The 24,176-nt window shown below is 39.6% G+C and overlaps 1 protein-coding gene across 2 annotated transcripts; it reads left to right on the top strand.

Annotated features, from left to right (window-relative positions):
* Positions 1-1,706: 1,706 nt before the first annotated feature.
* On the top strand, positions 1,707-23,878 carry LOC308401728 (beta-galactosidase-1-like protein 2). 2 transcript variants are annotated; one of them, XM_080890082.1, is made up of 19 exons: positions 1,707-2,290; positions 4,661-4,846; positions 4,987-5,055; positions 5,393-5,488; positions 7,376-7,484; positions 8,038-8,130; positions 8,291-8,372; positions 11,087-11,151; positions 11,380-11,464; positions 13,850-13,993; positions 14,810-14,890; positions 16,438-16,544; positions 17,805-17,951; positions 18,165-18,236; positions 18,587-18,665; positions 18,823-18,910; positions 21,358-21,472; positions 22,161-22,277; positions 23,752-23,878. In XM_080890082.1, the coding sequence occupies exons 1-19, from the start codon at positions 2,190-2,192 to the stop codon at positions 23,836-23,838; spliced, it is 1,923 nt and encodes a 640-aa protein (XP_080746208.1). In that variant the 5' UTR covers positions 1,707-2,189; the 3' UTR covers positions 23,839-23,878. The 2 variants fall into 2 exon arrangements, with proteins under 2 accessions (XP_080746208.1, XP_080746209.1); XM_080890083.1 differs by having other exon boundaries at positions 4,648-4,846.
* Positions 23,879-24,176: the final 298 nt, after the last annotated feature.

Genomic DNA, 24,176 nt, shown 5'->3' with positions numbered 1-24,176 from the left:
CATCTAACTAGCAAATGTTGTCCAGGCTACGTTGGTGATGCAGTTTTTTTTAATGTGTATGATATTTTTGTCATGCGATTTTAAAGCTGGTCCTACAACCGCATCCAAGAATAACATGCAGCGTATCTCAGAACTGTCGGTGAAAATTATTCTTGGAGCTAGGTTTAATTGAGCTGCATTTTAAAGAGGTGCAATTTCACAATTTGTGTATATTTTCTAAGTTCACTATTTTGTCATGTGTTGAGAAAAACACAGATTTTAAAATTACATGGTCTAATATTTACATTTAGCATATAACTGCAACATTATTTTTTCGTGTTTTTTTTTTTTTTTAAAGACTCGAAAGGACTTGAAATTCAAAGTTTCAGACTTGTGACTTGACTCGGACTTTTACACCAGTGACTTGAGACTCGACTCTGACTTGCCTGACATTACTTGAGACTTGACTTGAGACTTGAGGATAAAGACTTGAGACTTACTTGAGACTTGCAAAACAATGACTTGGTCCCACCTCTGGTGGTGGTAGACAAACAGAAGAAGACGGCCGTAGTGATCGATGTAGCGGTTCCGAATGACAGCAATATCAGGAAGAAGGAACACGAGAAGCTGGAGAAATACCAAGGGCTCAGAGAAGAGCTCGAGAGGATGTGGAGGGTGAAGGTAATGGTGGTCCCCGTGGTAATCGGAGCACTAGGTGCGGTGACTCCCAAGCTAGGCGAGTGGCTCCAGCAGATCCCGGGAATAACATCGGAGATCTCTGTCCAGAAGAGCGCAGTCCTGGGAACAGCTAAGATACTGTGCAGGACCCTCAAGCTCCCAGGCCTCTGGTAGAGGACCCGAGCTTGAAGGATAAACCGCCCGCAGGGGCGTGCTGGGTGTTTTTTTTTTTTAATATATATTCAAATAATTAAAGAAAAATTAATTTACCTGTTGCTACCACACACCCAATCCGATTGTTAGTACTTGCTGGCTTGTGTAGCCACTAGGTAACAAAAGCTCAACACGGCCCCTAGCATCCTGGAGCACTTGTGTTGTGTTTTGGAGTTTTGTATGTGCTTTGTCTCTAGTGGCCACTTTAGACATACTTTTATTTATTCACTCCACATAAACTGTAATAAATAAATTATAAAATACAAAAAACAACTATTTACATTTCATACATTTAAACTTTTAAGTAGTTAAATTTTCAGCTTTTTCCTTTTAAACAAATTTAAAGTGAAACAACACAAAACACTGCAAACCACAACACAATAGAATATGGGGGGGGGGGGGGGGGGGGGGAGAACGCCCAGACCTTTAACTAAGGGAAAGGTTGTCACTGAGAAATATTAATGTCACACTCAACTGACTGCGTTTTATCTTCCCATTGCACTGATGGGTGGACATTTCTTAGGTGCCTGTGCATGTTGTTTTTGGAGCCGGCTCTATATTATATCCTTTTCTTGCAGACTCTACACTCTGCCTTTGTGTTGTCAATAAGACTGAAATGGTTCCAGACTTTGCTTCTTTTCTTGGTGTTACTCATTTTCTTTACTGTACCTTTCCAGTGTGACGGTGTTGTCTCTTGTTGTTGCTCCCGGCTGCCTTTTTTCCCCTCTCCCTCCTGCTCTTGTTGTGTGCTACTGCTGTTGCAAGTGTAACTACCACCCGCCCCCTCAGCTCAGGGGGGAGGGACGCAAACGCAAGGCTCTGTTTGCCGTCTCTGCTCAGTGCAAACACAAGGGTGACTTGCAGCGTGAAGCAAAAAAAGTGAAAGAGAGGGCAGGAGAAAGAAAAATAAAACCCCACGGCTCGCAACGTTCACTTCAAAGACCCGGCTCTAAGAGCCATTTCGTTCGCGACCGACCCATCACTATTTCATTGGACTTTTCGGACTCGGACGCTCGCTTCTCATGGGAATAAGAAGCTTTATTTTGTAGCGCGATCAGAAAAAATACTTGAATTACCCATAGCGAATTCATTAGTTTTTAATAATTAATTCCGGAAGTACGAATGCTGGCGGTATCATTCAATTCTTCACAGGTTTCACGAAACTACGTTAAGCTAGCAATATCCTTAGTTGAGAAGACTCGTCTGTCAGGCTCCATGCTGGAAGGAGACTCGGAAGACTAAATTGTGGAAATATGGCTTTTAAAAGGCGTTAACACAATAAGGTTCAGCGTGCTGTCATTAATGTATTGTTGATACCAATGGAAAGCTCAGTGATTGGTCTTCGTCTATCCTTGAAGCAACGATATTTTCTTCTACTTTGCGTCGCTGCCGCGGGAATAATTATGTATCGCTTTACAAGGTAAGGCAAACACTGATACAGCGCTGTTTTTACCGGTCACTAACTTTTACTAAGAGTTATGTGCGTGAAGACATCTCGCACACTGATACGTGAAATGTTTACAGTTTGTGATTGTTAAGCTCCACGAATCGTGCTTGGAGCTACTGGTCCGTATTCAACTCAGCTACACAGCGACTGACCAGGGCACCTGTGAACGCGTATCTGGCTCACCTGTTAGACTCTACGTGTCTACGTAACAGCTACTTGTCTTTCACTGGCCCACTTTTCCCACACACATTTTATACTCAAGCCTAGTCCTGGAGAATTAAAAAAACAAAACAAAACGCTGGAGATTTACATTAAAATTATTATTCTTAGACTGTAGTATGTGAAAAAAAAACGGATAAGGTAAAACTTGTGTGATGTTATTCAGCTGAAATATATTCAGCTTTTTTCAGTAAGGTTGGGATGCTATGTAAAATGTAAATTAGGCATGTAACTGCTGCTTAGATAACCCTGCAACAGGCCAGTAGAAATAGTAGGTATGAAAAGTGACGATAAGAACATCACAGAGAGGCTAAGTTCACCACTCTCTGAAAGGTTATGAGAGAAAATAGTTTAATAGCTGAAGAATAGCATTTGTCCGTCTAGATTTCCAATACGAGCATGCGGGGATTTCATCATCTGAGCATCACTAAAAGATTAAACACAATAAGGAGAAATAGCTACATGTAAGAGGAAATGCAGATAACCAGTGCTGAATGGACGTGATCTCTGGGCATTCAGGCAACACTGCATAAAAAACTTAACTCAGAAACAGAGAAACACTGTTTATCATTGCATGTGCAAATGGAAGATAAACATGAACAAAAACACCTCCAGAAACCTTAAGATGTCCTCTGGGCCAGAGCTCAATTCAGATGGACTGAGGTGAAAACATGTGCTGACTGTTTAAATTCTTTTTAGATGACATAGACACTTTCCTCTGCAATAAAAAAGAAGAGGTACTGTCCAACTTGTTTGAAACCAGTTTAAAAACAAGCTTTCACAATCTTACACAAACCATAGGTAACCTGCACACTTGCAAAGGCACCGGTAACCAAGTGATAATCTGCCATTCAAATCAACATATTCGTTTGGGAAAGCCTCCACGAGGACAATGCCACATTTTGTCAAGTCAAGTCAAAGTTTATTTATGTAGCCTCTGCTTTTAAGCCTGGATCTAGAAATGTCCTAGAGCAGATGGTTCTAGACCTCAGTGCTCTGTTAGGGTTTTAAAAGTTATGTTAAGTAAAGGCATCAAACCACTGAGACGCTTAAAAACAAGTATAAAATTTTAAACTGGATCCTGAAAGGGACTGCACGCCCGTGTAAAGGACACCAGTACAGGTGTAATGTCATCACATTACATTTTGAACGACTTGAAGATGACGAAATAAGATTAGAGCCAACATATAAAGAGTTACAATAATCGAGACAAGAGGTAATAAACTGGTAAATTACACAATCAAAGTCAGGTGGCGCGAGGTAGGCCTTCACCTGATTGAACGAAGCATGTCTTAACAAAACAGCTAATTAGTTTATCAAATGTTAATGCACAGTCAAGAATCACACCAAGGTTCATTGCAACCAGATGACAGGAAGAGGCTAAGAGTCCAGTGGTGCTGTCTTACCCGTCTAATGCGTTTGGGTTGCCCAAGTAGAATCATTTCTGTTTTGCTTTTGTTCAAATGGAGGAATTTTGTATAATTTTGTATTTGACATTTTGGCCGTATTACAGCAGCATGATTCTGCGGGGAAATATCCACTAAACACATTAAAAATATAACGAATTTAAAAGTATAACAAATTAGCTCTGAAGCAGCTGAAGTTATATAGTAACCAAGACCTTCAAGACCTGCAAAAACTAAATGTTTGCAGACATTTACTAAATTACTAAAAGAAATTATGATGATGTAACACTGATGCAACCCTCCCCTCCTCCCACCCAAACATAGTACAATGTTGCCGTTGTACTATTTTTTAAATTAATATAGGTTTTAAATAGTGTAAAAACAAGGGTGTATAGTGTAAAACATGAGAGAACTGGTTCGTGAATCTAGTAGTGATCAGAACTCAAAATCAAACTCAAGATAATCAGCCATAAGCATTTTATTGCAAGCTGACAAAAGACAAAATCTCAGTATTTCAATATAGTGCTTACACTAACCATTGACCCCTAAAGGTGTGGCTTTCCTTTTATGCTCACCACGATAAGATATACAAGCTACCTATTACCTCTGCGCTTCAGTAAGGGAGATTTCCGCGAACTTGCAACAGATTTTAAATATTAGCAGTTTTCCTTTTCTTGTTCAGCGAGTTCTTTCACAGTCTCAAAGTTTTGCCTCTTAGGAACCACCCTGAAACAAGAAGAATGAACCGTGTGGAGGGCCTGAGAGCCAACTCTTCTCAGTTCACTCTGGAGAGAAAACCTTTCCTCATCTTGGGAGGCTCCATTCATTACTTCCGTGTCCCAAGAGCTTACTGGGAGGACCGGCTGCTGAAGATGAAGGCCTGTGGCCTTAATACTCTGACTACGTAAGCTACTACAACTCAAGACTGTCTGAACACATAGCGGAAAATTCATTGCCCATACTTCTGTAAGGAGTTTGCGGCTGAAATAATGCACATAATAATGCACACGTATGCATTTAAAAAAGTTTAATTTCTTTTTTCAGATATGTTCCTTGGAACCTGCACGAGCCAGAGCGGGGGGTCTTCAAGTTTGAGGATCAGCTAGATTTAGAGTAAGGACTGAAGGCAGGGGAAGGCTTTCAGGGAATTCAGAAGATCGCCTGCAGATGGCACTGTTATATTGCTAAAGACTTGAGTTTGCCAGCCTTGAGTGATTTGAGGTTATAAGAAATGTTTTAAATCAATTAGTGAACTTTGTCTGTCAGTGATTGAGTTATTAATTATAATGTCATTGTCCTGTTAAATCTGTTTTTTGTTTTCAAAGTACACGATGAAGGTTAAGAAAAATATTTTACAATGAGAAAATATATTATTCATTTAAATACTTTATTGACTTTTATTCATAATAAATGGCCCCCACTGACAGCTCATTTTACATCCGTTCCTTAGAGCCTACCTACGTCTTGCAGCCAGCTTGGGCCTCTGGGTGATTCTGCGACCAGGGCCTTACATCTGTGCTGAGTGGGACTTAGGGGGACTACCCAGGTAAAGATTTTAGATATGCAATCAAGTGTTACTGTATATTTATACATAATTTGTAAGTGCCTTAAAGCATTAGTTACTCTGGAATCTGATGCGTAAAACAGCTAGTAGATTGCTAAGCAGTTTAACTTGATTACAGTGCTGTGCAAAATCATTTCTTTATATTTTGCCTCCAAGGAAGCAGACTTCCTCGTAATATTTAAAATGATCTTAAACAATAGTTCTCCAGACTTTTAGAAGAGCGTTGAGAATTGTTTTAGATTGACATTCACTAATTTTCACTGCAGTTCTTGTACCTGACCATTTTCAGAGGAATGTTTTTTGTTTAGTTTTTCTGCTTGTTTAAATGATTCAGTTCAATGATTCAAGCGTAAAAATGCCCATAGCTCAATTGATGGACTAGTGTTGTGTTTACTCATAACAAAGAATTTACCAAAGAACCAATTTTAAATTGTATTTTTAGGCACTTTCACAGGCATGGAATAGTATTTCATTGTGAGTTGTTTTACAGGTGATTTCAAAGAACTATTAGCCTCATTAGAAATGGTCTCAGTGGAACAGATGCTGACAGGAAGCCATTCGTTAGGAAGGGAAATGTAGAGAAAAAACCGAGGCTAGCCAAATTGCTCAAGAACTGGACTGAAAATCAGTCGGCAAACAGGTCTGATGGATTGATGAATGCAAGTATGACATTTTTGGTTAAAATGTTATCAATATGTATGAAGGAGGTTGGGAGAGAGGTGCAACAGTGAGTGTCAGCAGTCATCTGCAAAACACAGTGGAGGCTCTGTCATGGTGTAAAGCTGCATTCTTCCAGTAGTAGTGTTGGAGATCTTGACACAAATGAATGAAATTATGCACGGAGAAAAGTACTGTCAGATTTTCATCCACTGTGTAACACCATCTGGACAGTATCTGGTTGCCTGCAGCTTCATTTGTTAGCATGAAAATGATCTCAAACACACTGTTGATCCAGTAAAAGCATAACTTGATGAACAAACACATAGTCGCTGTCAGTCATGGATTGGCCTTCCCTTTAGCCCAGACCTCAATATCTTAACAGAGAACAGAACAACATCTAGAACATCTAAATAAGTGTTTTGGATGTCCTTCAAGAAGCATGAAGAACTACTCCTGAAGACTTTCCTTTTATGTTTGTAGATGTTTAAATTAAATGCTGCAGCCATTTTTCATTTTCCCAACAAAACAAACTCTTGCACAGTACTTTATAACTTCTATTATCAAGTGGTTCCTTTGCAGAGGGCAAAATTTGTTTAGTAAATATAAGAACTGCCTCATTATTAAGTCATCTGAGTTTTTTTTTAAGTGTGCAAGGACAAAAATTGCTTGATTTCTTCTGGAAATATTTTTTTTTGTTTATTTTGTTTTGTTTTGTTTGTTTGTAAGACCCACCTTACAGGTTTGCACCTGCAATACAACAGGGCCTCACATAGGCTTATTAAGAATAAACAGCAATATGCAGTACGCCATGTAAGTTTGCCACTGCTGTTACTCGAATGAAAGTCACTGAGGACTACCAGCAGACTTTTAGAGATATATTGGCGACAGCCATAATTAAATCTGACAGGCACATCTCCCTGAAAGATGAATTGATTTACTTCTGTAATCACGATAGATTCAGACAGATAATCAGATAATTGCTGGCAGGAATAAGGTAGTATTTTTAGAGCAGTATTTTCCTTTTGGGAATGTGAGGTTGAGGTAATTATTTGATAATTGTCAAATCTGAGCGAGAGGGACAGAAAAATGCACTAAAGCATGACTTCCTCTGCTTGACGGTAGCCATTCTTAGGTCAGCTTGGTGCAGCTGTCTTTAAAATCGTAAAGTGAAATCGCATCACAACACTTTGCGCTGTGATTTCTTTTCAGCTGGCTGCTAAGGGATCCCCAGATGAAACTGAGAACAACCTACTCTGGATTCACCGATGCAGCCAACTGCTTTTTTGATGAGGTCATAAAGAAAGTCGTCCCACATCAGGTAGTTTTCTATGAGTTTACTGAAAATGTAGAGGTCCTGACCTTTATAAGTGAAACATGCTTATTAATGTTCCAGTTGCGAGGGGGGCTGAGAAAAATGACTTACGCCAAAGTACTATGGTGTAAGAGAAATAACAAACAGATGTCACATACAAATTTAATAGATTTTCTTTTAAATTCAGTAAGCACACAGTTTAAAAAGCAATCATGACTCCAATGTGATACAGCAATTGTAAGATGATGACACTTTTATAACCTCAATCGCTACATCAATATTTTCATTACAACGTCCTGAAATGCTGTGCAGGGCCCGGCTGCCATTAAGAACGTGGTAAACAGTTTTAGCAAGGCTTACAGTGGTTACCAGACACTCTTGAGTTGCTTATCTTGTGTTCACAGCCTTATTTTTTTTATCAGCTCCGTGCATCACTGAACACTAAAGCTTTCATATCTCAATTTTTTTTTTCCATTTTAACTACGCTGAGGATAGGAACGAGAAAGAACTTGTGTCAAGTCATACTGTATGTCCTAATATATGGCTAATTGCTGCACAGTACTCCAAGGGTGGCCCGATTATAGCAGTTCAAGTGGAGAATGAATATGGCTCCTATGCTACAGATGAAAATTACATGCCCTTCATCAAGGAGGTAAGGAGGTAGTTAATAAAGAACTATCAATAAATAGGTTTGCACTTATTTACTATATATATATATATATATATATATATATATATATTCAAAAATATAATATATAATTTTGGTTTTGTTTAGTTTCCTCTATAATACCCCCACCCTCCGATCTTTACAGGCGCTATTGTCAAGGGGTATCACAGAGCTGCTGCTGACCTCAGACAACAAGGACGGGCTGAAGCTTGGAGGAGTGAAAGGAGGTATTGTCAGATTGGCTGGCAGACAAACAAGCTGCTGTATGCACAAATGGCCAATCAATCACACACACATTCTACAATATGTTGGCTGGCATGTCTCATTTTTATGCACAACGGCAAAAACGTCTGAAATAAGTGCAGGCCAGTGTTGCACAACTACAATGCAGAACCAAATCTTAGTGTCATACCAGAAATGTTTTTGAATTCACATTAATTAGTAACCATTATGTACTGTTGGTTTTTACTGCAGTGCTAAAGCATTTTGATTGATACTTGGTATTACTGATATATTCCGGTGTGTAGTATTCATATACCGTATTTCCCGGACTACAAAGCGCACCTGAATATTAGCCGCACAAGCTAAAATCAGGGGAAAATCCTGTTTTGTACATACATTAGCCGCACCTGACTAAAAGCCGCAGGTGTTTCAATGTTGACTTATCATATGTAAGAGAATATGCACAAAGGGAATTGTCAGGAAAGAGATGGCTGTTTGGAGACATCACTTTTATTAATATTTTGAAAAACAAGTTATGGGTACATATTTGCACATGTAGTACATAACAGTAGCCTACAGCACACCAGAAAAATAGATTCGGACTACCTTTTAGGCTCAGGTGCAGTGACACGGCTTTAACAAGAAGAAAAGTCAGTCATTCACCACCATCTTTCTCTTCTTCCTGCGCTCTAAAACCACCAAAGTCCTCTCCTCCAGTGTCGGATACAAATAGGCTCAGGATGGCTTCGTCATCCACTCTTAGCTCCTTTCCTTCGTTGTCACTTTCAAAACCAAAGAAATCCTCGTTGTCAGTGTCAGAGTCGAACACCCTCAGAAGGGCCGTGGCGGTGTCCTCCTCTCCATCATGCAGCAGTCCAGCCCTTCAAAATCCATTGGTGATCGTGGATGCTTTCACACTTTTCCACGCTGTCAGAATCCACCGGTGGAGTTGAGCATAACTTGCTTTTCGCAAGTTTATCGCCGCTCATCATCCACGCCTCCCACTGAACGCGTACCGCTACTTTGAAGTTTGTTTTTCGCGCTACTTCGTACGGCACTACGTTGCCTGGCGGACGGACATGTGACTAACATACCACTCTTGAACCCCGATCCTTCCGCCAGGCAACGTAGTGCCGTACAACAGCGGAACACACAAAACAAATCGTCTTACGATATGACAAAAATCATGGACAATCCATAGAAAAGCCGCACCTGACTAAAAGCCGCAGGGTTCAAAGCTTGTGCAAAAAGTAGCGGCTTATAGCCCAACAATTACGGTAATTAGAAAGCAGCATCCACCAGGGTATGTTATATTGAACCTTCTTCTGAGAATCACTTAAAGTATTTAAATGTATTTCTAATAATTTTTCAAAAGTACTGTGCAAAAGTCTCAAGCTACCTCTCATTTCTTTCTATTTTGTTAGGAAAATGGGAAAAACAGTTTATTAAACTATGTGCAAGCATTAGTGGAAATACAAAATAAAGGCTAACACAGAGTTTCAGTTTGTGGCCACCTTCTTTTTTCAACACAGACACTCATAGACTCCTGTAAACAAGCTTTTTTGAAGTAGTCTTCAGGAATAATTCTCCAGATTTCTTGAAGGACATTCAAAGCTCTTCTTTGAATGTTAGCTGCCTTTTGTTCTGTTCTCTGTCAAGATGATCTCACACTGCTTCAATAATGTTAAGCTTGCGGCTTTTGGGAGGTTTGTCCATGACTGATAGGGTAATTGTTGTCGTGTAATATGGCAGAGCTCAGCCTTTTCTCCCTGTTTCTCATCCTTGCAAATGGTTTCTTGACAGTCACCCTTTCACTGAGACCATTTCTGATCACGTTTTGGTGAACAGTAGATTGATCCCCTGAGAGGTCAGCTGCATCTCGCAGGTTATGAGCTTTGAAGTGAGACGACTTTCTAAAGGATACTGTTAATCTGCTAAATGGACAGGTTCTTCTATAGCAGTTTTCTACTCTACTCAAGCACTCGGGGAACTTTATGCAACGTTCCTCTTTTACCTATTCATACAAACGTTTATTTCCCCCGCTACACCCAAGTGCTTTCTGTCTAACTTTCTATCCAGGAATACTTTGGCATGCAAACTGGAGCAGCCAGGGATCAAACCACTAACCTTCTAATTAATGGATGACGTGCTCTACCGCTGGAGCTACACTCGATTTAAGATTATCTACAGCTGCAGATAATTCACTTGTCCAGTTTCCTCAAAATTGTTTGCTGAGATATGACAAATTCTTGGCTGTTTGTTCTTTGGGAATCACATTGTTAGAGCAGAAATACTGTTTTATGCCTTTCAGACTGTTATCTTTGGCAGTTTTCATAGATTCAGCTAAATAAATTGGAACAAATTATGTGTTTCTACAACAGGCTGCTGGTAACAAATTGCCTAAAGATACAATTTAAAATGTTCTCTTTGCTAAGTATTCTGTTACATGTATACACATCTCCCTTGAGTTAGGTGCCTTTTTTATGCTTGAGTGATTCCAATTAGTGCTAAGTGCTAAGCTCAAGACTTTTGCGCAGTATTGTATGTTCACAGTCTTTTATCAGAACAATTTCCTGCCTTTCCTGTCTTTACCAACTAAAGGATCATTTAGTTTCATTCAGATACTACCAATTCATGGTTGAATGACTAATACCTCTCTGAAGAGTGGTTTAATATTGTGCCTTATTTAACGTAATATGTGTCTTTTTTTTGTTTGCAGCTCTGGAAACCATCAATTTTCAAAAACTGGACCCAGATGAAATCAAGTATCTGGAACAAATACAAGTAAGTCTTTCTTGCCACTAAATTAGTTAAATTCATGTTGATAGATTTTGGAGTTTTCTGATATAATCAGACTCATCACCACACTTAGTTAGCATTGCTCTCTGCAAGAATTAGACAATCCTGGTAAAACAAACTGAAACTGTTTTCTATGAAAGGGATTTGAAAGGTTCAAACTATCAGTTGCTTTACTGGTTGAGTAGTTACACTAAAACATGTTTTCTTTACTAGCCTCAGAAACCTAAAATGGTGATGGAGTACTGGTCTGGCTGGTTTGATCTCTGGGGCGGGCTCCACCATGTTTACACTGCTGAAGGTAAGACGTGCTTTATTTTTACAAATGTAAAAAACATGTTTTCTTTAATAGAAATTCAGGATCCATGATGAGCGTGTGGGGTTCGAATGAGCGTAAGTTAGGATTACTGCAGATGGATTCTTTGTTGTGGGTGAAACTTTTTTTTTTTTTACAGACGGTCGATAGTGGTGGATAATTTGAGGCAAGAGCAAGACAGGTTTGGTGCTGCAAGCTACTACAAAATCAGTGAAAGTAAAACAGGCTGTCTTGAGAGTAAGACAGAGTCACAGTGCCGTAGGGTAAGAGAGGTTTAAGACAAACCTTTTAGCTGAGTATAAAACAGTGTCTATGCCAGAGGAAAGACTGTGTAAGGACAAACTCACTGCCATGGGAGCTGTGTGAGCCTTTCTTCAGGCTGAGTGTAAGACAGTGTCTAACGCCATGTTTCTTCAAAGAAGGCGCTGAGCCCACACAGTGCAGCTGGGGTATACAGCTTAGCATATGGTCATTTCTTACTTGTTTGATGGCTTTGTTAGAGATTTATATAGCTTTAATGCTTGGTTGATTGTAAGCCAAGTATCACAGACCAGAGGCTGTGTACCATGCTCTTAATTGCAGAATTGTTCAAAGATATGCTTCACTGATTTTTATTGAACTGAGGTGGAGGAGTTCCCATCTGTATTTCCTGCAGCCTCACAAAAGATAAACGGATACAAAAACACTGATACAGATCAAGTGTTGTGCACTACATTTCTGTTGGTGGGAAGACATCATCATGGGTTTCCCATAGTGTTGCTATACTGGTTTGTATTTTGTATGAGAAATAACGTGATGCATGTTTCATGCAATATCTGCCTGCTTAAGAGCAAAGGACATTTACTTATTTATTTAATTTTGATTTTATCTTTGTCTTTGCAATTAAAATCTCTTTTCAAATGAGACCTTGCCAAAAATGACAAAATTCCTGTGGAATCTTTTTTATATTTGCAATCTCTGACACTTTTATGTGAAATTATAGCAAACACAGGAAAAGTATAGAAATAGCAATTCACTTATTTAATTTAAATGTAACTTGTACATATTACAATGGTTTATTGTTGCACTTGAATAAAAAAAAAAAATAGAAATAGATTAAATTGCAATGGAGCAAAAGTATATAGTGGCAGAAAAAGTAAATACTAATGGAGTTTTCCTATGTATTTTGGGATAAACAAGTTTGTGCAGTACAGTTTCATAAAGCAATGCAGTTTCTTATTTTCATCATTTCATATCTTATCTTTGTACTGTTTTAAATTAAATAATGGTTTATATTGGTTAAAAAAATCATTACATTGTATTATTATTTATATTTTACCCAGGCCTGACTGATATATTAGCTATTTGCTGATATATATACACAAATGTACAGAAATATATATGTGTATACATGTATATATGTGTGTATATGTATATATGTGTATGTATGTTTAACAGGGTTGTATAAAACAGCAAATCTTCATGTCTTTTAATCTAAGAATTCTCTCTTTAACTCTACATTGTACCCCACATATCAGCTGTATAGCATGCTCCATATGCTGCTGTTGTGTGTGTTATTTATAGTCTAATGCACAGTCATGACGTAAATGATAGCACCTATTTCACAATTGTTGAGATTAATGGCAGTCAGACACTATGGCATCATCATCCTGAGTGCTCTTGGAAACATCTTATTTCTTGAAAAGATTGCAGTGCCTCAAGCCTCCTTTTTGCTCTTGTCATTCCTAGCAGCCATCCGCATCTTAACAAAAAAAAATGCTCTGAAAAGGAAAATGGGGAGAAAGAAAAACCCTCACCACGCAGAAACTGTCACAGCAATGAAATGAACACTGAAATATTCAGAGGGGGATTCATGTCCTTGACAGTTCAGTGCTCTGCAGACTGCAGCACACCCAGCAGTTGGTCACAGTGAGTTCTGCCACCATGAAACCAGCCGAGTCCAGCTCTACTGCTTGCCTAGCCCGATTGTTATTCAAAAAGGCTAACGCCTCTTGATTAGAATCATTAAACTCAGTCCAGTTACACTACTAAAATTCAATTTAAATTCTTAATTACCTTCTTAGCCACGTTCATTACAAAATATATTAAGCTTATTTGTGCAAGAAAATAGGCCATTTTTTGGGTGTGAGCATTGCCCCGTAATAAATTATAGTTTCCTGTAATAGGATTTGTGGTTTGTGTTTCAGTTAAAGTGACACTGAGGGCAATAGGGGTATTAAAACAGCCGCTCTAGCTCATTAAATTAGAGTCTGTGTGGATTTGTTTTCCCCCTTTTGTGACTTCAAGTCCTGTTTGTTATTCCCTGCTTCACTCATTGGTCATATGGGAAACTTTCAGCTAAATTAAACCTTATTTTGGTTTTCTCGACAGAAATGATACCTGTGGTGACCGAAATCCTTAAGCTGGACATGTCCATCAACCTTTACATGTTCCACGGGGGGACAAATTTTGGCTTCATGAGTGGGGCCTTTGCTGTTGGACTACCGGCACCTGAACCCATGGTAACAAGCTACGGTATGTGGAACGAATCAGTTTGTCTTTCATGAGCTTCTAAAGCACACTGGCCAGTATTTCCTGACATTTGAATAAACAAACCTCTCTGCTAGAGCTGGAAGGAAAATGAAGTTATACATGGCTGGCTGGTCAGGCTTTAACTTGCCCCTGCTGCAAGGATTCAACACAGGCACATATTCGTAATTAGTGACACTTATCAAAGCCCACGGATTTTGCACAACAATAGGCTAAAATTTGCATGCGTCATGTAGATAATAACTCATTGGAAACATAGTCTCATTCTGTCAGCTTGTTACATTGAAACAAATGGGAGGTTGTTTGGTAGATAAAAAAAATATGATAAGGATGTTTGAGACGTCTGTAGATGGTGCTATCTCTACTCAGCAGCATCTGACCTGAAACTTATAAATATGCAGAGCACACAGATGAATTCATTACCTAATAAATGCACGGGAATGTAAATTAAAGATGGTACAATGGGTTTTATATCCTCCTCTAGGGTACTTAACATTGTAATGACCTTGTTCTTCAGAAAGGAGGAGAATTCTAAAAAAAACAAGCTCCACAGTAGGCAAGGCCACCTCTGACCTTCAGCAGCCCCTCATACTTGTGTTTATTTCTCCCAATGCCTTTTTACCTTTTTTGCCTCACAAAGCCTCCATTTTCTGTCAAGATAAAGTGCAATATGTCTCGGCCCGCTGCTGCCTCGAGATGTTTGATAGGGGCGCACAGTGAAAGCATCTGCCACAGTAAGAGGCATCTCTGCCTCCCTCTCTGCCTCCCGAGCCTATGTTCTGATAGCGCATTATCTTTCAGATTACGATGCTCCATTATCCGAGGCTGGGGATTACACCAACAAGTACCATCTTCTGAGGAATTTATTCAGCCACTACCACAGTGAGTGTTGTGCGTTGCTGGCGAGACGGGCTCCCAGATCTTCTATCGCTCCTTCTTCCCCTCCTTTTTCTTCCATCGCCCTCTTTAGTAAATTCTCCTTGTAGAACCTGTTCTCTGTTGGCTAAAGCAGGATCACTTTGCATATGATTACAAGCATGGATTACAGATATGTTTTTGTGTGTGTGTCTGAGGGTTTGTGCATGTGTGGCAGAAATGTGTCCAAGTCAATGACCCTCAATTACTGCTCATCTTCAAAATTACATCCTCGGCCTTCTGTCACGTTTATTGGTTAGGCAGTTTTCCCTCTTTGTAAAACAAGGGTTTTGCGGTCGGGTGCAGGAGTCTCAAGTGTTCTGTGGCTATGGCTAGCTTTCGGCAATCTGGGATTGAATTCAGCACAACAAGCTAATAATTTGCTCAACACCGTGGTGATTGAAGATAGTTTGAAAGGCTGCCTGTGCGTGATTCATCCTTATGGTTTGTAGTCTGCTGAGCATGAGCAATGGCCCGGATATGAGAGTCTGAAACTGCTCTGTGTTCTTCTCGGCAGCTGCGAACACATGACCTAATTCCTTAATTAGATCAACTTGATATGTTTTTATTGTTTGGTTGTCATCATGTACGTTGTGTCAGAGCTGTGTCTTTTTCCTGGAGTGGTTTTTTTTTAGATTTACCTTTGACTGCCCGAACTCTGTCAAGGTTCATGGCTCTTAAAACAAGCCTATGATTTTATATTCTTTGGGCATTTCGTATTATTTTGCTGCTATAAACAACAGAACACACTTACAGAACGGTACATTAAATCACTTAAATTATTGAATTTAAGGCAGGCCTTAAGTCTGTAGTTAGTGTCTGTATGTGTTCTTAGTCATCTTATGTTAGATTTGATCCACCGCTGAGGCAGTGAGAGAGATATTTAGAGAAAAGGTGTTGGCTATTCCAGCTGTTACCACTTGGCCATGTGAAACTTCTTCCACTGTGTGCTTTAACACCTTTAAAAGCTGTTAGAGGGCATGGGCAACCACTGCTAATCGTTGTAAAGAGACTGTAAACTGGAATGCAAACTGGATGCTGCTGAGGACTTTTTGTGGCTCATCCAAGGAGGTTCAAACAGTTTTTCAGGGACAGCATCTAAAGGCTGGAGAATGAAAGTCTTGTACGAGGTCGTGGTTTAATAATCTAGGAGGATGTCCAGCAACCTTTTCTCTATTTCAGTGTATCATTCACATGCCAGATGTAATAGATCTTCTTTGTATTTGCAGCAGTATTCAAAATTGTTCTTAATAGCTGACAAACTAAAGGAAGAAGCTGAATCCTTGACCACTACAGTGAGAGGGTCCACATATTTGTTAATTTCTTAAGAGAGACTTGAATTTCATTCGTCGCCCGTCTGTATAGAACATGTCCAGATAATTCTGACAGGCAGGCAAACTCCTTTTATAATTACAAAAGCTCCCTAAAGAATAAAGCTCCTTGTGGTGAATAGAGGATAAGGACAGAGAGCCAAACTGCAGGCTATGCTTATTTTTCCTACCTTGTTTTCACAGCTCAGCCTCTCCCTGAACTGCCCCCTGTTCATGAGCGGAGAGCATACCAGCCCGCTGTCATCCAGCAGCACATCTCTCTGTGGGACAGTCTGCGCTTCACTGACAAGGTAAGCTACAGCCGCAGTGCGAGTGCCAAAATATGGGGAACGCATTAATAAACAATAACAGCGTCTCACGAAGCAACGCTCATCTGCACGGTGTAGCAAAGCTGCAAGGTTGTTTACAGAGAGAATACATAAGAAATTCAACCAAGCTCACAGACAATTTACTGTTAGCCTTTGGTTGTTACCTTTGTTAACTTTTGTAGCCACTTTTCTGGCTTTTCTAACTCCTAATGATAATAATAAAAAGATAAATGATAAGGAACTTTAGCTATAGTTTGTCAAATTAATCATCTGTGCTCTTTGGGGTTTGTTTATATGCATCTTTAGTTGAGCATTTTTTTGTGTCTCATTTTTTAAATGATCCAAAAACAAAGCATTATCACACAAGGCACGTGTCCCGGCTAATTTTAAATGATTCTGGTGAATTGCTATTGTGAGAAGTCTGAACGAGAAAATGAACAACAGCGCTCGGAGCAAGACATTTTCTCCTAACTACACCGGCGGCCTGCTCGGGGAGCAGCAGAAATCAGCCGTGTGCAGCTTCATGACTGTAGAGATTGTTGTGGAAATAAAAGCCCGAATGCGACACACACGCACAAAAAAACAAATGTCCCTTTGCTAAAGAGGAGGAAGAAGAAAACAATTAAGGTTAAACACCAACCAACCTTTTAAGGTGGTGTTGTCATTTCTGCTTATTTTCATGTCTACCAGTCTAATTTAGCCATTTACGCCTCGTTCTTCAATGGCATTTATATTCAGAGCAGATGTAGCAGGTCTGGCAGTTGCTTACAACATTAATTATTCACTCCCCATCGCAATAATTTGCTTTCCTGTGAGACGGCAATTACTGTGCCCCTGTCCAGCCGCACACCCTTGTTTAAAAAGCATGTTTTCTCTCCAGCCGCTCCAGAGCTGCTGAGTGGGTTGTCTGAGCTTGATATTGTGTCTGTGCATTTGGAGGTATGTGGTTAATCGTGTCATAGCAGGGAGTGGTTATTGTCTCGTGAAAGGTAGATAATGCGCCTCCCAAGGGTAGGAGATTGTTGCCGAATAAAAGAGCAGCAGATAGGAAAGCGCCAATGTTAATGGTAAACACTAACATCAGGTCATATTGCAAGTGGAAGACTTATCAAATCTGTATTGAGAGAGGTTATCTTGTATTTTATTCATTCATATTTTTAAAAATCCGAATTTCACACACAAACTGTATATATATGTATTTATGGTGTGTGTTAAAATACCTGTCTTATGCATATCTTGTAGCCTTTCAAGTCGGAGAGGCCGGTGAACATGGAGAATCTCCCCGTGAACAATAACAATGGTCAGTCATATGGCTACACGCTCTATGAGACCACCATCACCAGTGGCGGAGCTCTCAAGTCGCAGAACAATGTCAGAGACAGAGCTCTGGTAAGGACAGGAAGACAGACACACACACAGTCCATCCACAGTCTTTGTGACAACATTTGGACCTAGAAAGCTGCGATTTCCTGATCAGCGTACTTGTGGATTACAAGTCAAGGCTGCGACCATTTGGTCTGGTATTAGTGGGCAGTTCTCAGGAAAGATTGAATGCAGTGAAAGACAAAAACATCTATGTTCAACTTTCCTTCTTTTCCCCAGGTTTTTGTGGATAAACATTTTGTAGGCGTTTTGGACTATACGGTGCAAGAACTTGCTGTACCTGATGGGAAGGTAACTTTTGAGTCTGTCTGTCCTTCTCTGTGAAAATGTGACACAGTTGGCTGTTTGAAAAGAATAAAGTTGTAAATATTTAACAGAATGCAGCATCTGAAAGCTTCAGGGGATGCTGCTGGGTGTTTTTTTTGGCAGCTGGGTCCCAGTATTAAGCCAACAGCAAATTTTCAAACAACTGTTTATCCTAACAAATGAGAAAGTCACCTTGAGCCTTACAGAAAACAGTAGACACACATCAGCCTTGATGAGTTGCTAAAATCAAAACAACTGAATGGATTTTTTTGTGTGCTAATGCTGCTGTTCTTCTATTAATGCCCCTTAATGTTTTATGTATTTTCCCACTGAAGGGAAAAAGAACTCTGGGCTTACTGGTGGAGAACTGTGGAAGAGTGAATTATGGAAAAACCCTGGATGAACAGCGCAAAGGTGCAAGCAGTTTAACAAACAGATGGCTCTGCAGACATTCCAGTCAGACGAGTCTTGCCTTGAAATCTTTTCCTTTTATTTGAGACCCTTAGAGAAACTCATTAACATTGTTTTAAGATCCATAAAGAAACTGAAGCAGCTTTGACTCACCTTTCAGGTCTTGTTGGCGATATTCTGCTAAACGAGCACACCCTCCGAGACTTCAATATTCACAGTCTGGATATGAAGCCTGCCTTTGTAAACAGGTTTGTATGTGTCAGTTATTATTCAGTTTCCCCACCAACGTTTGTGTTTCCCCGTCTTTAAACTTGCATTTTCTTATCCAATCCATTTAGTAATAATCCTGCTTATCACCATCCTGATAGTGGGGAGATGATGCCAGAATGCAAAACAAAAAAAACATCAAAAACATCTTCAGTTAAAAGCATCAAGGGCCAGATTTACTAAATGGGGCAAAAATAAAGTGTGAGCATAATCCCCAAATAACGCTGACAGGCGGGGTTAGTTTTACAAGTGATGTACAAAAGTTGTGCTGTTTTCTAAACACAGTCACTTGATTTCAATAAGACATGTTAAATCTGCCAATAACTGCAAGGGATGGGTTTGAGAGATGGATTTGTTTAGTAAAAACAACAGGTTTGCAGATTTAATGGCACACTGAGCACTGTGAAAACTACTTGCACTTTCCATGGTCCTGAAATGATAAGTTCAAAATTCTACGGTTAAATTGTAGGGTTCAAAGTCAACATTGTCATCCCTCTGTTCTCGCCGTTCTGCCGTACTTTCCTGTTGGAACCAGTTGCAGGTTGTGAGATAGCACTCGCAATATGTTGAAAAGAATCTGCTGGCAAAAACTGGAAGTTTGGTTGTCACTGGTATCTTGTGACTCCTTCAGGTTGGAGGTTCCAGGTCATCTCTGAGTTCATTGAGCAAACTTTGTAAATGATATGTTTTTAATCACATCTTTGTCCGATGTTCCAAATAAATTGGCACGAGTGGAGAAGCGTCTCTCTCTTCTAGCACGGACCCTTACACCTCTGAGGTGGCTCCTAAGTGCAGCAATAATTGGCACCATTTCAGGACCAAAGAATAAGACATTCTTTTTTTGGAGTTAAGTATCGCCACGCTTTGCAGTAAATTGTGTTTAGGAAATGTTAGTAAATATATTTGCACACTTGATTTCAATATTTCCCTCCCTAGATTTTGCACACCGAGAAAAGAACTGGCAGAAATGCATAACCAAGAGGGTCAGTCACAAAAATGAGTTCCCACCTCACTCTGCTCTCTTTAAACATCAACTGTACTTTTTAATACTTTAACCCAATATGTGGTGGTCCAATGAGTTAGTAGCACTTAGTGGCTCTAAAGGCAAGTCAATATATAAAATGCCAATTCCATGCCCAAGGACAACCATGTCATAGATAAGTGTTGAACACACAACAAAATGTCATTAAAAACATACAGTACTATGTAAAAGTCTTGCACCAACCCTGATTTCTTTATATTTTGTTAGAAGTTTGTTAGAAGCTTAAAAGTCAATATTTGGTATGACTACCTTTATTCTTTGACACAGCCTGAACTCTCTTAGACAAGTTTTTCTATAGATTCTTTAAGTAGTCTTCAAAAATAGTTCTCCAGGCTTCTTGCATAAGCATAAGCTTTATCTGGATAAATTAGCAGACCTGCTGAATGAGCATAAATATGTTCTGTTAAAGAATAAACTGAGCTGGGTGATAATTTATCCCCTTCATACCTGTGTCCTGAGTGTCCTTCCTTTTCATCCTAGGTCTTACAAGAGCTCCAAAACATCAAAATTACTGCAAAGACAAAGAGGCACTGAGGGTAGAAATGGACTAGCATGGATAAACAGAGCAGGCATTGAATACTGCAGTATGTTTGCTGTTTTTCTGGAAATGTTCTTTGAGGCTTTTACCTTCAAGGGCAGGCCACACAAATGCAAGAACTGAACATAGCTCTGCAGTGGAAACTGATCTGTGTTATTTTCAGAGAGTTCAGCTTGCAGTTTTTTGATGCTATGACCTACCTACCTTGAATGTGCCATCAATGCCATTATGGTCATCGGGTCTGGTGGTTTCTATACATGGAAGCACAACACTACAGTCAAACATTAAAAGGCCATTTTGCAGGAGGTGGCACTCTGCATGGACCAAATGCTTTTCCCTCATGATTGCATTATTAGAATCCCCTCTCATATTGCCATATTTGTGCTCCACATTTGTACCCCACACTGCAATTTATTTATTTAGTTTTTCTCATTGCTAATGAACACTAGGGTTACTCTGTCAGCCTGTTAGAGGTCTTTATTTTTTCCTAGTAACATTTTAATTGCAAATCTAGTGTATTTCTCGCTGTATAGCTTCAAAATAAAATTTCTTACCTCAGCACCGCGCTGAAAATGTCAAGTCCTAAAGCATTGTACCAATGAAAGCTGCAGATTCCTACCTGGAGAAGAAATTCTGGTCTTATATCACTGTAACCTTTTGAATTCACTTACTTGTTAAAAAAGTGAAGTGTGTAAATACATCTGCATATTCCACTGCTAGCAAAATAAATGTTGTATGAAGGACGTGATATGCTGCTGGCGGACAAACAGGCCTGCTAAAAGTGATTTTTTTTTAGTCAGATTTATATCACCTAACTCACATTTGTACTTTTTATTCATTCTTCACAGACTGGAGAGTGCAGGTCACTGGATGTCCATGCGCCATCAGCCCTCCTTCCCAGGGTTTTTCCACAGCAGACTCTATGTGAACGGCTCACCTCAAGACACCTTCATCAAACTCCCTGTGAGTGATTCAGTTGATTTCACCATTGTACAAAATGGGAAAACATCATTAGAAATGATATCCTCACTAACTTCACAGATTTGAGTGGTGTTTGTTTTTTTTGACACAAATTCAAATTTAAAAGTATTTTTTCTTGATGTTTATTTTGCATGAATTTCGAGTTTTGATTCTTCTAGATGACAGAAACACAGAAGTTTCACATAAACAATCTAAAGCTGTCGTCACCGTGTTATCAGGGGGATCTCTCCTCTAATCTGTTACGAATTCTGACATCAAGCTAGAAATTCAGTTTAGAGCAGACATCTGTTAGGAGATCAGCTTTTCACTGAATTTCATTTTGGGGAGTGATAATCGACTTTGACTTTTGGTTTTCTAATTACTGTCATGAATGTTGATTTAATGAATTAGTCTTTATTTCATAGTTAATACACATCTGTAAAACATGCTCAGATAAATGGCTTGATTGCATGCTGACTCGTTTATAATTCAGTGGGCAAATTTACACAATGATATTATTCTTTCGCTCTGCTAGTGAGATCGGACAATTTCTAAAGAGGTTTTTAGGAGAAAAGGATGTTCAGTAAGGCATGAGTAAGTCCACCTACTATTGGTAGTCGGGAACATGTTTTTTTCTTTTAATATTTTAATATCGTTACGCACTGTAATGGGGAACTGGTTGTGTTCACAGGGTTGGAGCAAAGGTGTTGTGTTCATCAATGGCAAGAATCTGGGACGTTACTGGTCCACTGGTCCTCAGCAAACTCTCTATGTCCCAGGACCCTGGCTTCACAGGGGTGACAACCAGGTACTGTGTCTTCTCCAGAAACACATGTGCTTACCGTTTAGAAAATCTGTTTAAAGTCTGTTTTACACACTTTAGCTAGAGTCAAGAGACCTAGTGAAGACGACCTGGTGCAGTTGAAACTGAGTCAGAATGAGGGGAAAAAGGTGATTTAAGTGACTTCATGGTTGTCGGTGCCAGACAGGCTGATCTGAATTTTTATCAGAAACCGCTTACACTGTGATCTTTCCACACAAACATCTGTAGGGTTTACAGCGAATGGTCTGAAAATAAGATCAATTATACAGTGAGCAGTAGTTTTCTTTTCTGATGCAGGACATCAGAGGACATCAGAGGAGAATCGCTAAACTCGAATAACCACTCATAACAATCGAGGCGTGCAGAAGAGCATCTCTGAAAGGACAGTTCATCATTTATTGAAGCTGATCGGTTAAAGCACCAAATGACCACACCGGCTCCCACTCTTGTTAGCTGAGAGCAAGAAACAAGGGCTACAGTTTGTACAGATGCAACAAAATTGAAAAATAGAAGAAGATTAGAAAAATGTTTTCTGCTCTGCCAAGTCCTGGTTTCTGCCACAGCATTCATGGCAGGGTCAGAACTTTAAGACTCACTGTCTTGTATCAGTGGTGGTATCAATTTGCTGGTGGTGGCGTCATGGTGTGGGGGATATTTTTACAGTGAGCATTGTTTAAATGCCACAGCCCTACCTGAGTATTGTTGCCATCCTATTATTACCACAGTGAACCCATCCTTTGGTGCCTGCTTCCAACAGGATTACACACCATCTCAAAAAACTCAGGTAATCTCAGACTGGTTTCTTTAATGTGACAATGAGTTTATTGTTCTCAACTGGGCTCCACGGTAACCAGATCTTAGTCCAGTAGAGCATCTTTGGGATGTGTTTATTGACATCATGAAGATTTAGCTGGCAAATCTGCAGCACATCATCCTATCATGTCAGCATGGACCAACATCAATCAGGAATGTTTCCATCACTATCTTGAATCTGTGCCATGAATAATTCAGGCCGTTTTGAAGGCAAAGGGGGTCCAACCTGATACTAGCAAGTCGTCCATAACATAGTGGCCAGTGAATGTGTGCGTACAAAACTATCTGTGTATTTATTTAGTTCTATGCAGATTTTTTCCCTTCTCTACAACATTTTTTAGATTTTTCTCCACTATATATAATATAATATAATATAATATAATATAATATAATATAATATAATATAATATAATATGCACATGCTATTTTATATGAGCTCCACTAATATGACAAAACATATTGGCGGTCATACGCTGCAGTTTTCAGTCATCTGTTTTGTTCAACTCTGCAACTTTATTTCTGCTCTTTCTCCCTGTTTTCTCCTCTCTTAGTGTGCGTATGTTGACATTAGTTCTTAAACACCCACACTTACTGTACTTTCATGACCTCAAATAAGCCGGTATGCAATGTTTTTGACTTGTCATAGGTCATAGTGTTTGAAGAGCAGGAAACCGATGGTAAGATCCAGTTCGCCAGCAGCCCAGACTATGGCATGACTATTGATGTCCAGTGAGGAGAACAAGAGGGAAGGGTGGATTAAGAGAGGAAGAGGGAGGAGGATGGGAGGATAGCGTGGGAGGACACGACCGCTGTAAGCTGCACTGACGCCTTTCTGCAACTCAAAAACACTCAAGACTGACACGTCAGTGAGCACGACATCAGCAATGCAGCTGTGTAACCAACTTCCTCACAGCAGTTCCTCATTACTGTGTGTTTGCAGCTTTGTTTTTATTTATTTTCTTAACAGATTTAACCTTAAACCCTGAAACGTAATTGGAGATCAAGAAACGGAAGGAGAGTGAACTTGATTATAATAAATGTTCTTCCTCTGAAAGACTTAATTTATTGCTT

The sequence above is a fragment of the Rhamphochromis sp. 'chilingali' genome (genome assembly GCF_963969265.1).
Source record: "Rhamphochromis sp. 'chilingali' genome assembly, chromosome: 8".
Taxonomy (NCBI): Eukaryota; Metazoa; Chordata; class Actinopteri; order Cichliformes; family Cichlidae; genus Rhamphochromis; species Rhamphochromis sp. 'chilingali'.
Note: the sequence above shows the minus strand (reverse complement) of the source record. Positions and strands in the feature narration are given on the sequence as shown.